This window comes from Trichoderma harzianum, assembly GCF_003025095.1.
Source record: "Trichoderma harzianum CBS 226.95 unplaced genomic scaffold M431scaffold_1, whole genome shotgun sequence".
NCBI classification, from domain to species: domain Eukaryota; kingdom Fungi; phylum Ascomycota; class Sordariomycetes; order Hypocreales; family Hypocreaceae; genus Trichoderma; species Trichoderma harzianum.
The window spans coordinates 1,731,179-1,744,536 of record NW_020209249.1 but is presented as its reverse complement, the minus strand read 5'-3'; the positions used below and the strand labels follow the sequence as shown (position 1 = coordinate 1,744,536).

Below are 13,358 nucleotides of genomic sequence, written 5' to 3'. Positions count from 1 at the left end.
CTCTCTCTTTGGCCAAGAGAAGAGAGAGTAGGTAATGGGCAATGGTTCGATCCAGACAGTATACCGCTACTCACATGCAGGTATACGAGTATGGACATACACACTTCGTACACCCATTGCTGGCAGTGAACAGAACATCAGCGGGTCTGGGAAGGTTCTGACGGGGCCCTGGCATTAGCATTCAGCCAAGATAACCTCTACCAGGTTCAGATCGTACCTGACTGCGCCACAAAACCAATGTCCTCAGATCCCGACGCTATGCGGAGCAGGACGCAAGTCGTGCCCGATACTCCGTACAAGCGTAAAAAAGCAATGATACGACTACTACTGTACGGTGTACTCGTACTACTACACACTTACAATGCTGCTCAAACGATATCCTCCGAGCAACAGGGAGGCACTAGCTCGGTGCGTACAACAGAACCCTGTGGGGCTCAGTGTAGCAGCGCATGGATGGGGTCGAGCTTCGCCACCTCCGTTGGATCGGATAGCCGCTTCAGGTTATCCTCGTGGTGAAACAACATCTTTGTCTGCCGAATCAGCTGGCCCGTCGACGAGAGATTCGCGACTTGCGCCATACCGAGCGCCCGTGTGCTGTCCAAGTTAGTGAGATGCAGGCGTATGTGAAGCAGTATCACACCACGCAATTTGCCCTGACTGCACGCACGGCTTGTTAGCATTGCTCGTGAGCTCGTATTTGTAATGTAACGAGAAAAGCTGTACTCCGTACTCCATATTATTTACTAAATTCCATCACACTCGTAGCAAAGGTCTTCACAAACACATGTCGGGAATGAACGTTGCCTCTTTTACAAGCAGATGGCATATGTGAGGTCCAGTCGAGCACTGAATGCTCCAATCACGGAAGTTCATCGTGGTCTTGCCGGTCTGTGCGAGGGCACGGAGCAGCAATATTCCAAATTAGGAATTTCGTACGGGACACCGACCTGTAAAAGCAAAGCAGGTCCATCTTTGGTGGATGGACGGCTTGTGCGCAGAAAGAGGACAGACACGGAGAAAAGGCTGAAGAGGTCTCAGATTAGCATGGCATCCTAGTCCAAGCTTGGAGGAAGCCGACGGTAGTAGTAAGTGCTACTACTCTATACCTAGTAGTGTATCCATACAAAATTTTATCCCCGCCGTCAATCGATAGCCAGGTAATAGTTGGTGGTCCAGTACCCAAACGGAATAGTAAAGAGGAACCGTCAAGTAGCACGAACAAGACAGAGCTTCTCGTTTCTTTGTTGGTAACCAGGGTCCCATGGTCTTGTTATTATTGTGAATGCTGGATTCTCTCGCCCGCGTATAGACACACGAAGTAAATCTTGGGCCAGCTTTTTCTATCACGATTGATTTTCAGAATTGAATGCGAGAGGAGCCCAAGGTTAGTATTTCACAGAGGGAGAACGTGCTACTTGGAGCTGCTGGTGTACGAAAATGTACTGACAGAATCTCGGTTCTGCCATGGATGCGGGCCTCTACGGTGGATTCACAAGCGACGATCTCGGAGAGAACCGACAATGGCAACTGTCGATCCGGAGCATGAATATTATTGCCAAAGAGAGAAAAGGTGATTGGCATGGCTAGAGGGGAGTCAATGCAACGTTTGCGGCAGTAAAACATTCCACATATATCAAAAGGCTAGAACTTACTGGAGTTGAATCATTGTTAATGGCTCCTCCTGAGAAGGGGCTGGGTGCGTCTGGAAGCCACCTCGGCGGTGTTGGGTCGCACTTCTCCGTATTCCGTAGCGACCAGGTGCTGTTACTAACATGGAATCCATCGGAGAAGGATACAGGAGCAATTTAAAGGGACGTTGCTGAGGGTTAGCGGTGGTGGTGAACAGGGTAAACACTCACAACTAAACCGGAAACGCAGGCTTGGCATTGGCGGTATCCCTGAGAAGCGCGCAAATATTCACATTGCTGCTGCAAATGTCGACTGATACGGTGGAAATGAACATGTGAAGTCATGGCAAACCGGTGTCGTACCCAGTACCTGTTTCCCCTCTGTCAATCAAACGCGGCTGTAAGGCAGCGGCTGAAAAGGCGATTTCCCACCTGTCTAGTCAAGATGGCTTGAGAGAGTATCCATCGATGGGAAGATGAATGCCCTGAACCTGAGTCAAGCATCTCCAAGCATGGCCAAGTGGTTGAGCTAAACGGGTTGCAGTCATGAGAACAGGTCTTGAAAGCCAGCTGGAACTCGGCATCGTAGAGCAGGGAGACGCAGGAGATTATCCCACTAGTCTGGCGATAACAGCCAAATGACTTTGGGCAGTAGAAAGGGACACTACTCCTTTTCATTTTCCTCTTTTGGAGGGCTAGGTGACTGCTGCGTGGGTGGTTTTGATATATCAAAACGTGGACGCTGTCTTATCATCTATCACTCCTGTTAGTAGGGAGTCCAGAGATTGTACGTACGAATGTAGCAAGCATTTCAGGCAAGCAGGCCCATGAGGAAACGTGGCTCTGGGAGTTGACATGACAGAACAAGTATAGAGTGGTTACACTTACGGAGCAATGGGATGAGAAGAGCTGCAAGTGCTCGGGACCGAATATCCCGTGCTGCGAACCCAGTCATAGTGTGCCATGCGGTTGCTGCTTGTCAATTGCACACTGTTACCCGAGGTGCCGGGCATGGGTTGGGGTGCCAAGTACCAGCGTGTTGGGCGTTGTAAATTGTAAGTTGTTCGCAAACAAGCTTGCTATGTGGAAACGGGGGGCCACCAGACGTCGGTTCAGCGTCGCTTGGAGATTTTCGTCCGCCGACAGGCAGGGGGTGACTCGCCTTTGCTGTGGCATGATTGATTCGACAGCAGGGTTCAGTGGCGGAGGCAGTGTTCATGGGGGGGAAAAGTCCCCCATCCCCATCAACCAGCAAACAGAGCCTAGCTGGAAAAGAAAACAGTTGCCGGACCCGGCTGGCACTGCAAGGCGTGGCGGGACAGGGATTGGTTGACAAGGCCTGCTCCGTAGTAGGCGACGGTTTTTGGTCAAGATGGAGACACGACGAGGCGAGGCGAGTTGACGGTGTCTGCGTTTGGCATAGCGGTTCTACGGCCAGCGTGGATATACTCGCTCGAACAGCACAGGCAATCTACCATCTGTAGCACTCGCGTCAGTCAGCTGGTGGTGAAGAGACATGGCGACTCCATCGCCAGAAGCCGTACCTGCGCTACCGCCGTGACTAGTGGGCGTAGTCAGGCACAAGTCTGCAGAAGCGGCATGGATGACATGAGTAGAGATCGAGCCCGTGCCTGCGCGGATCGCGGTGGTTTGGATTGGTCTGTATCAAGATCAGGCGCGGGATAAAGAAAGATAAAAATAAACATTTGGTCACACAAGGAGAGAAAACAAACAAAAAAAGGTCTGTGACAGTTTCATGGAGAAACATGGACAAGGCCCAAAGCAGGGAGGGCAGGCGGTAACGTGATATCGATCGAGGATAGTGCGGGAAAGCGCCGGCGAACCTGAAGCAAGAACGGAGAAGGCAAGGAAGGAACTGAGGGATTGAGATCGGTTGGTGGCAAGCCTGAGGCAAGAACTAGAAGAACCTTGAAGAAAAAAAAAACGCGCAGGGCCTTGCAGTGCAAACAGTTGGCTGTGACTTGCTGGGATGTTTTATTGTTTTCCATTAATTTATCAATATTTATCGATATTCTCATCCTATGAACGTTTACGTTTATATCAAATTTCCATCTATCAAATTTTCATTGCCAGGTTTTCCGTGCGCAAAGTGTTGTAGTTTACAGGTCTGTGCTTGTATCAGGCGTCCATCCAGGGGGTGCAAGCATGGGCAGTACGAGCATGCACTTGGGTTCCTGCAGGAGCCTTAACCAGGTTAGGCATTAGGCTCGCGGGTTAAACTTGTCTGCAAGCTTAGGCGCTGAGGCAATTGAATGGTGGGCGGTGGCCCCAGAAATGGCCCTCGATGCAGGTGAGGCTTGCGAGGCGCGCATGAATATTGGCCATTTGGAGGGAGATTGGCAGAGGCGATATGGCACCGGAAACCCGCACGCTACAAGCTGCAGAGTTTGATTGGTTGTGCGTCGGAGTTGACGATGGGCATTGAGATCAAATGCCGTTTGATTAGTACCTATCATTGGATAATTTATAATTTTATCATTTAGGCAGTTGTTGTGGTCTCTGGTCTCTGGCTGGCTGGAGTCTGCGAGGACTTTTGCTTCAAGGTTCTCTTTCGTTGAATCCATCACCAATATCAAAAACAGTACTTGCATGTGCACATGAGCCCACTGGTGGACTGACTGGCGAAAAATCATCGGGTGCAAATGCAAGCTGAGGCGGTAAAAGGGCACTGGCCAACCCACCTGTAACCTCCACTGCCGTCTGCTACCTTAGCAGTGGAACTTACAGTAGGTCAGGTAGGGAGCGGTACCTGAAGCGTCCTGTCTCTAGGGGTCCGTGAACGTGCTTCAGCGACCACTGGATAGCGCCGTGTGCCTGCCAAGAACGCTGTAGCGCGGCCCCTGGGACACGGAGCCGTTTCGGCAGCAGACCATCCATGTGCCCCTGGGGGGTCTTGGCACGGATTTAGGGCGACTCTCGCGCGCGGTAGTGGCCAAGTACTCAGCTGTCAAAATTCGCCGTGAGTGTACATGGCGTCTACACATGCCCCATGTCCATCCAGCCAAGCCGCCACACAATTCGCCGGGCTAGTGCCAAAACTCCAAGCCTCTTGCGGCTTCCAGCATCGTCATGCCAGAAGCTGGTCTAAAGTGTTCTTTGTACTGTTGCCTTTTGTTCAGCTCCTCCGAGTTGTCCGTCTCAAGTCCCGCGCGTTACCATGTGCCACTCCATTCTCACCATGTTGCACCACATTCTCTCTCGAGCCGCTATGCGCTGATACACGGCCCCCGATGCGCCGGCCTGGTACACAGTACCTTCTGACTCGAGATTGCCTCAACCTTGTTCCCGGCGCTTCATCATGGGTCTCTGTCTTGATTTGGCCTTGCCCACAGGCTGTGGGGAGATGCTGCGAAAGAACAGGGGTTGAGCCTTTGCGCCTGCTCAAGCGCCAAGGCAAGACAACGGGTGAACAGTACTGTACAGCACGTTCACCTCCAACAAAGGCGTCCGGCCTTTGAGTATATAGATCCGCCTCTAGTCCATCCCTCTTCTCCTCCTCTCTTTTGAATCTCGAGATTCAAACAGTCCTTGTGTGGTTATTTTTTCTTTTTTTCTTTCTTCTTTTTCTCTCCCTAATCAACAAGTCTCTCATTACCGGATCAAAGTCATTCGTTTTCTTTGAATCCCTCAAACAACTACTATCAAGTCCATATCGATATTTATATTCTTCATTCATATTTTGTATACGCTTGATCGCGAACAACTGTCGTTTTACACTCACAATCGTTTCGAACTTGCTTCATCATGAAGACTGCCGCCTTTGCTCTCCTGGCTGCCGCCAGCGTTGAGCAGGTTGCTGCCACCGTGAGTCGGCCTCGATCATGACTTGATATATATACGCTTGTTATATAGAACTCCAATGGCTAACTTCTTCATCCAGTACTCCCTTGGTAGCTCTTGGACCAACGCCAAGCCCTACAGCTGCCCCGGCAACACCGACAACAACTGCAACACCCAGCAGCACAACGGCTGGGACTTCAGCGACGTTCCCACCGGCGTTATTGGACACTATGGAGGATTCGACTTCAAGGGCTGGTCGTGCGAGAACGACTTCAGCAAGCGTGACACCCTCCTGAGCGCTCGTACCTTTGGTGCTACCGGCCGCTCCATCTCTGGCCAGTGCACGGGCGACAAGAACACCACTCCTTGCATCTCTGCCAGCGCCGGCAACGAGCACTTCTCCGTTGACACCTTCTCCATCTCGACCGAGTTTGATACTCGTCTGGAGTTCCACTACGACATGCCCGACGGCTCTACTTGCAAGCACTCTGCCTCTTGCTCGTCCCACGGAACCACCGTCAAGAACACCCAGTGCGGTGGAGCTAAGAGTGTTTCCATCGTCTACCCTGGCGGTTCCAAGGGTGGCAAGTCGTCTTGCGGCACCAAGGTTCACCACATCTCTTGGAACTGTGGCAACAACGCTCCCCCCAAGCCCTCTCACTCTCAGCCTGCCTACACTCCTCCCGGCGGATCTCACCACACCAAGCCTTCTTACTCTCAGCCCGTCTACACTCCCCCTGGCGGCGGTCACCACACCAAGCCTCACACCAAGCCTGTCTACACTCCTCCTGCTGGCGAGACCACCACCGCCCCTGCTGGTGCCGAGACTACAACTGCTCCCGGTGAGACTTACACTGCTCCCGCTGGTGAGACCACCACTGGCCCTGCCGGTGCTGAGACTACCACTGCTCCTGGCGAGACCTACACTGCTCCCGCTGGTGAGACGACTACTGGCCCTGCCGGTGCTGAGACCACTACCGCTCCTGCTGGCGAGACCGAGACCACCACTGCTCCCGCCGGTGCTGAGACTACCACTGCTCCCTATGGCGTCCCTACCGATACTGCTACCACCGATGTTGTCGTGAGCACCTCTGTCATCACTGCTCCTGGCGGCGAGACCACCACTGGCCCTGCTGGTGCCGAGACCACTACTGCTCCTGCTGGCGAGACCACCACTGCTCCCGCTGGTGCTGAGACTACCACCGCTCCTGGTGCTGAGACCACCACTGGCCCTGCTGGTGCCGAGACCACTACCGCTCCTGCTGGCGAGACCACCACTGCTCCCGCTGGTGCTGAGACTACCACCGCTCCTGGTGCTGAGACCACCACTGGCCCTGCCGGTGCTGAGACTACCACTGCTCCCGCCGGTGTCGACACTACCACTGCTCCTGCTGGCGCTGAGACTACCACTGCTCCTGCTGGCCAGACCTACCCCGTCCCTGGTGAGACCACCACTGCTCCCGCTGGTGCCCAGACTACTGCTCCCGCTACCACCGGTGGCTCTGATGCCGTCACCACTGGCCCTGGTGCTCCTTACACCACCGTCTACCAGACCACCTCGACCGTCTTCACCACCTCTGTCCACACCATCACCAGCTGTGCCCCTGAGGTGACCAACTGCCCTGCCAGGACCGACAAGCCCGTTGTCACCACCGTGACCGTTGCCGTCAGCACCACCATCTGCCCCGTCACTGCCACCATCACCCCCGGTGCTCCTCTGCCCACTTCCGAGGCCGCTGCTCCTACTGGCACCGGATCTTCCCCCGACCAGTCTCTTCCTTGCCCCGATGTCCTGCCCAAGTGCATCAACACCTGGTTGACTCTTCTCCCCAACTGCAAGGACAACACCGACGCCGCCTGCTACTGCCCCAGCAAGGATCTCGTCCAGAACGTCTTTGAGTGCATCTACTCCAACGGAAACAACGATGACGATGTTGCTGCTGCCATCACCTTCTTCCAGGGTGTCTGCGCTGGCTATGCTGGTTCCAACCCTGCCGTTGCTACTGGTGCTGCCCCCATCACCTCCATCATCACCGTGACCGGCACTCCTTATGCTACTCCTACTCAGTACACCACTGTCGTCGTCGAGACCACCGTCACTGAGCCTTGCGTCTCTGAGGGAACCACCATCCCCGGCAGCAGCACCACCTACTACGTCTCTACCGCTCTCACCGTTCCCCAGGTCAGCATCACTGCTGCTCCTCCCGCCGGTCAGCCCACCTACGTTGCTCCTCCTCCGGCTGAGACTGCTCCCGTCGAGACCGCCCCTGCTTCTGCCCCTACTCAGGTCGCTCCTCCTCCTGCCCCCATCGGCACCGCCACTGGCACTGGAGCTTTCCCCGGCAACACTGGCCTGCCCGTTATTGGCGCTGCTGGCCGCGTTGGCGCCGGTATGAGCCTGGGTCTCGCCGTCATGGCCGCTGTCTTTGCTCTGTAAAGCAGCTCCTTGATTGGAAGATACACATGCGTGTAACAAACCGTTTCCTTTGATTTGTTTTTGGGCTATTTGCTTTTCATTCAGTGCCTCTGGGAGGGCGCGCGCAGTATTTATTATTTGAAGTGGTTAGAAGGGGGAATGTATGTGTACACGGACAGGACCTGACTAGCGGAAAAAATGACCCTCATACAGTAGGGCAATATCATTCTTACGATCCTTACGAGCACATGGACAGCACAGCTGGGGGGTACCTCTCTCTCTGGTTTCTTTGTCAAGAACAAAGAGGGGGGGGGGGATGATTTTTGAATCAAATGGTTTCACGCGCAACGCAATGCAATGCACAAAGAGCCATTATATACACCCCGCTGGGCTGACCGATGTGGTAACTTAATATTAATATCGATATGAGATTCATCTGCCGTTTGGCTGTTGCCAAGGCTATGGACGTTTTGGAAAAAAAGGTTGACTCTTTTTTTATGTTTTTTTTTTTTTGTTTGTATGCGAGTGAAAGTTTTTTGTGATGGCTGCCTTTTTTTTTTCTGTATTTGTAGTAGTAATGGTGCTCAATGCATCTTCAGTGAAAATAGAATCATTATTCACATAACTCTCTTGCTGTTCTCTTGTGAATCAATGTTCTCTCATCCCCCTCCCCCCTCATTTGTAATAGCCGCCACTTGGATATATCGACGTAGTAGAATGGCGGGGCCTGAGTCTTCTCGGTGTCGACAGATCATGCAGCTTCATGTTGAATGGCGTCGGTTGGCGTACGAGTGGCTCCTTTAGGTCTCTCATGCTTTTCGATTCAGTGTCCTCCTCCACTTTCAGCCCTTCCCAGAGGCGCGATCGCTTTCTTGGGCTTTCGGCCTCTACCTTGGGGAATAAGCCGTGTTTGACGGGTTGGGATCGAGTTCCCTCGTCTTTGGGAAGGAAAGAGTTGGAGAGTCCTCCAGGTGGAGTGGCTTGTTGCAGCAACTCTCTGAACCCCTTGCGGAAGGAATTCATGGTGTCTGGTTGAATGAAATTGACGAGTTCCTTGATGAGATTAAGGTCTCTATTGGTAACCTTGCCCTCGTTCTTCGCGATGCAGTCCAGTGCGTTGATGGCGGCGAAGCCAATGGCGGCAGCTCCGGCGGCATTTTCTATGGTCTCACCATCATTCCAAGTCAAATTTCCCTCCGCTCCTTGCAATAAGTAAGGCACATTTTGAGATGGCGAGCGGCTTGCGGGCATACGAGACATGTTGAAAGTTTCTTGTTTGTTATCACCAAGTGCAGTATTGTTCAGAACGTTTGTCGGTGCACCAAAACGGCCGCGCGGGTCTCGGCGGTTTGACATTGCGTACTCAATGTAGCTGGAAGATCCTTAAGATGGATACTCGTGGTCTTTGAGCGATGCTTGGAATCTTGTCATGCCCTGGCGAGGGTGTTGGGAGTTTGGGAGAAGAGGGGAGTTCTGAGTTGGAAGGATGGACTCTGGGACCTTCGACTTTCAGTCACTCACGTGCGGCAGAATGCAATGGCGGTGAAATGTACAAACAACCGCACACAAGTGAATAAGAGTCGGTTGTGAGAATGGTATTGTCGTAGTCCAGATCGTCCGCCTGACTTGCTCGGCACAAACGCGTGAGAGCGAAGAATGGGTTGCGAAGGAGATCAGGGGTCTTGGAATATACATGCAGGTATTCAGTACGCCAGCGACAGCGCAGAGTTCAAGTGTCAAAACAGGATGTGAAGGAAAGCTGTTTATCTGTTTAACTGCCTACTATAGGGAGTAAATACCTGATTTCTTGGGTATCTGCTACGTAGTGTACGTTTTCTCTACGGAAGGGAGTGTACTTCTTCGAGAAATCACGATACTATTGTAAGCATATTGACGAAGAGGCCATTGGAAGATGAGACCAAGAAACATTCAGATGGAGCAGTCAATACATCTTGAGTGAAAAATAGAATCATGATCATAATTCTCTTGCTGCTACTCTTAGAGTCTTTTGTCATCTCTCTATCATGCCTCGTCTCATAAGACAAAATGCAGCACCCGTAGCCTCTAAGTGCGCAATTGCTTCGGAAAAATATCACCCCAAAATCTTTGGCCTACAATACCGTCGGACTCCCTGCGTAGAACACACGCTCAATGCCCAAAGGAACGAAAAATATCTACACAAAACGTGTCTTTCCAAAACAGATTTGAAAACCCTCTAAATTCGTCATCACATAGCGTGGCTCGCCGTTTCTCATCTCATAGTTTTGCTCCCTTAGCCTGCCTGGCCTTCTTCTCCTTGTCCCTCAATAGGCGCCTCAAGATCTTGCCGCTAGGGCTCTTGGGAATCGCATCAATGAACTCGATTCCGCCGTTGAGCCATTTGTGTTTGGCCTTGTGGTCTTTAACGTGCTTCTGAATGGCGTCTTCGATGTCATTGTCGGATTTACCAGCGCAGTCGGAGGCAGATTTGGTGACGAAGGCTTTGGGCACCTCGCCGGCGTAAGAGTCGGGGACTGGGATGACGGCACAGTCGGAGACGTAGGGATGGCTGAGGAGATGGGCTTCTAGTTCGGCGGGAGCGACTTGGTGGCCCTGATTTTGGATTTTTTCTGTGAGCAGAGTTCAAGAGTGAAGAAAGAAGGGATACAAGGTGAGGAGTGCTGAGCGAGTGATTGTGTGTTTGTTTGATTTGCATATCTCAGGCTGGTAGCTTACCTTGGTCTTGATCAATTCCTTGATTCGGTCAACAATAACAAGGTGCTCGTGACCCTGGGTCGACTTTCGGACAACAACCTCGTCACCTGTTCGCAGCCATCGGCCATCCTCGTGATGGACAAACGTCTCGGCATTGGCCTTTTCGTTGTTCAAGTACCCCAGCACGACGGCTGGAGATTGGATCAACAACTCGCCCGGAGTGTCGTATTCGGTCACTTCCTTGCCCTCGAGATCGATGACCTTCGCCTTCTTTCCCGGTAAAAGAGAGCCTGAAGAGCCAAAGAGCACGTCCAGCTCGTTGGTCGAAGAGACGGTGGGTGAGCATTCAGTCATGCCGTAGCCTTGTCCGATGCGCCATTTGGGAAACATCTTGGTTACCGCTTCGACGACTTCCGGGCCTAGCGGAGCTGCGCCGCAGTAGACGAAACGTACGCTCTCGAGGTTGTATTTGGCAGTATTTTGGGGGTTGCCAATGATTTGGATGAGCATGGGCGGGACAACAAACAGCTGCTCAATCTTGAAGCGCTGGATAGCATCGAGGAGTTCATGGAAGTTGTACTTTGGCAGCACAATAGTTTCATCGCCGCGGTACTGGCTGACGGTGGAAACTAGAACGAGGGCATAAATGTGCGAGAAGGGAAGAACGCCGAGCAAAACTTGCGATTCGATGCCGAGCTCTTTGCGGGGGACGCTGTCCAGTAAGTAAACTTGGAGCACGTTGGCGATGACGTTGCGATGGGAGACCATGACGGCTTTCTTTAGGATATCAACGAGTCGTGTCAGCGTCGCTTACAAGCGTCTAGGAGCAAAATATAGCACCAGGAGGAATCAAGCATATCAACCACTAGCCATTTCGCACTTACCGGCAGCCCAGAAGTTCCGCTAGAGTAGCACAGATAAGCAGTCTGCCTAGCACCCTGACCCTTGACCCAATTCAACGGCTTCAATGGCGGCAGACTCTTGCCCTCAGCCACCAGGTCGTCAATGGTAACATATGAAGGAGGATTGTCGAAGCCCGCAGTGCGCAATATGAATATGCGATCCTTGGGAATTCCTGCAGCGGTGGCTGCCTTGAGAGCATTTTCGAGGAGAGGAGGGCAGGTAAACACGGCCTTGGCTCCTGACGTGCGGAGCTGGTGCTCGAGCTCCTGTGTCGAGTATGCGGCGCTTGCTGGAGTGACAATGCCGGAGAGACGGTGGATGGCGTGAGTAAATGGGAGATAGTCAATCTGTGACAGAGAGAAGCAACGGCCTCGTTAGAACGTGCCATTGAGCAATCGGAGTGGTTTCGGACAAGACGGTGGGGGTGATTGAGTCGTGTCAAAAGGGCCGAAGTTGTTGGATTCTAGCGTACCGTGTTGACCGAGTACAACGCGACAACTCTTTCCCACTCAGTCTCCTCATTAGGGTTGAGGCCCAATCGCTTGCTGATTGCGCGAGCCATGTAGTCTATCCGTTCAGCTACCTCAGCGGCATTATACGTCGTGCCCGTGATGCCGCATGTGTACGGGTTTCTGGCCTTGGCCATTGGGTACCGGCCATATTGCTCATTTCGCAGGAATTCTTCGATTGTGATGGAATCCGGAACATCTGTATTGCGAGTTTGGCTGTCAGCCTGAGAATTTGAAGGGCGCATCTGCGCAGCGCGCATGCATACCTGGCAGCTGGGGAAGATACGATGGAGGTGTGAAGACCATGGCGAATTAGTCCCCGAGACACGAAACAAGAAAGAGTGAACAATGGAAGAGAAGCAAGCAGTAATGAGAGGAGGAATGAGCAAGAGAAGCTGGGGAGCGCTTCAGCGAGGGCTAAGGAAAGAGATATACTGCGTTGTCCATGACAGCCTAGGCATTGAATTAAGGACCTTGGTAGATCGGGAGTGGAGATGCGCCGGTCCAGATTGACAACAACCTCGGGAGGCGGTATCGGCTGCTGGGGACGGGATGTATTTAGTGCTGGGGACAGCACCGCTTTGAGACACAAAGAATGGCTGTTGCAGGGTTCAATGTTGTGTTATCCTGGAGCTTTCAAGACGCGAAACACTGAGGACTCTCCATCATGTTGCACATTCTTCAACGCATGCCGTGATTTCAGTATTTAATTTACCAACTCTTATATACTTCGTTTCATCAATCAAGAGAAAAAGACACAAAAGACGAGGACCAGCAACAGGAATGACGCGATTCCCTTAAGTCTCCACATGGGTAGTCTAGAATGAAGCTAAGTAAACGGTTCCCCCTACATCAGGTTGGAGGAGTATTCTCCGGCCCTACCCCAGACTACTCCGGATAGTAGTAGATTGCAGGTAAGCTAAGCTCCGAGGCCTGCCATGCTGCAGTAGTCCCATTGGCTCTGCTACCACCAATAATCAACCATCCAATCCAGATCACGGTATAGGTGCTCCGAAAGTCCGAGAGTCCGAGGTTGCGGGCAGACGAGATGTGACAGTTTGTGTGTTTGATACATGACAATGGCGCCGAGGATGCGTTAAGCATGCTGACCTTGCGAAAATTACCCAAGTAAGTAAGTTGGAATTCTCAATTCTCAATTCAAAAAGACGGTGCAGTCAGGACTGAGAGCCGCAATAGCCGTCCTAGCCGTGTTGTAAGATTTTGGTTCTCTATTGTGAGTTTTGAATATGAACCAGAAACCTCCCAGCAAATCCCGAGCCTGTCAATCTCCATTGCGACCCACTTCTCTTGATCGAGACGACTGTAAGTCGAAACATCTACTACCTGGAAAGGTGCTAGGAGCGGGAAAAGGCACCGTGATGCTGCTTCGAACGGGCGCGGGGGGGG

The 13,358-nt window shown here is 52.4% G+C and overlaps 4 protein-coding genes across 4 annotated transcripts; 1 reads left to right on the top strand and 3 right to left on the bottom strand.

Moving 5' to 3' along the window:
- Positions 1 to 667: 667 nt before the first annotated feature.
- Positions 668 to 1,339, bottom strand: M431DRAFT_184262 (hypothetical protein). Its single transcript, XM_024913164.1, has 2 exons — positions 1,125 to 1,339; positions 668 to 1,023 (listed from the first exon to the last, which is right to left on the bottom strand). Exons 1-2 carry the CDS (start codon positions 1,261 to 1,263, stop codon positions 860 to 862), a joined length of 303 nt encoding a protein of 100 aa, XP_024780180.1. The 5' UTR covers positions 1,264 to 1,339; the 3' UTR covers positions 668 to 859.
- Positions 1,340 to 5,393: 4,054 nt separating this feature from the next.
- On the top strand, positions 5,394 to 8,172 carry M431DRAFT_537362 (hypothetical protein; the record flags this gene model as incomplete). Its single annotated transcript, XM_024921017.1, has 2 exons — positions 5,394 to 5,453; positions 5,530 to 8,172. The coding sequence occupies 2 exons, from the start codon at positions 5,394 to 5,396 to the stop codon at positions 7,864 to 7,866; spliced, it is 2,397 nt and encodes a 798-aa protein (XP_024780179.1). The 3' UTR covers positions 7,867 to 8,172.
- A 348-nt stretch (positions 8,173 to 8,520) lies between these two features.
- Positions 8,521 to 9,201, bottom strand: M431DRAFT_526616 (hypothetical protein; the record flags this gene model as incomplete). Its single annotated transcript, XM_024920686.1, has 1 exon — positions 8,521 to 9,201. The coding sequence occupies one exon, from the start codon at positions 9,199 to 9,201 to the stop codon at positions 8,521 to 8,523; it is 681 nt and encodes a 226-aa protein (XP_024780178.1).
- A 585-nt stretch (positions 9,202 to 9,786) lies between these two features.
- M431DRAFT_502635 (hypothetical protein) lies at positions 9,787 to 12,607 on the bottom strand. The gene is made up of 5 exons (XM_024918180.1): positions 12,218 to 12,607; positions 11,915 to 12,150; positions 11,424 to 11,789; positions 10,561 to 11,316; positions 9,787 to 10,437 (listed from the first exon to the last, which is right to left on the bottom strand). Exons 1-5 carry the CDS (start codon positions 12,255 to 12,257, stop codon positions 10,102 to 10,104), a joined length of 1,734 nt encoding a protein of 577 aa, XP_024780177.1. The 5' UTR covers positions 12,258 to 12,607; the 3' UTR covers positions 9,787 to 10,101.
- Positions 12,608 to 13,358: the final 751 nt, after the last annotated feature.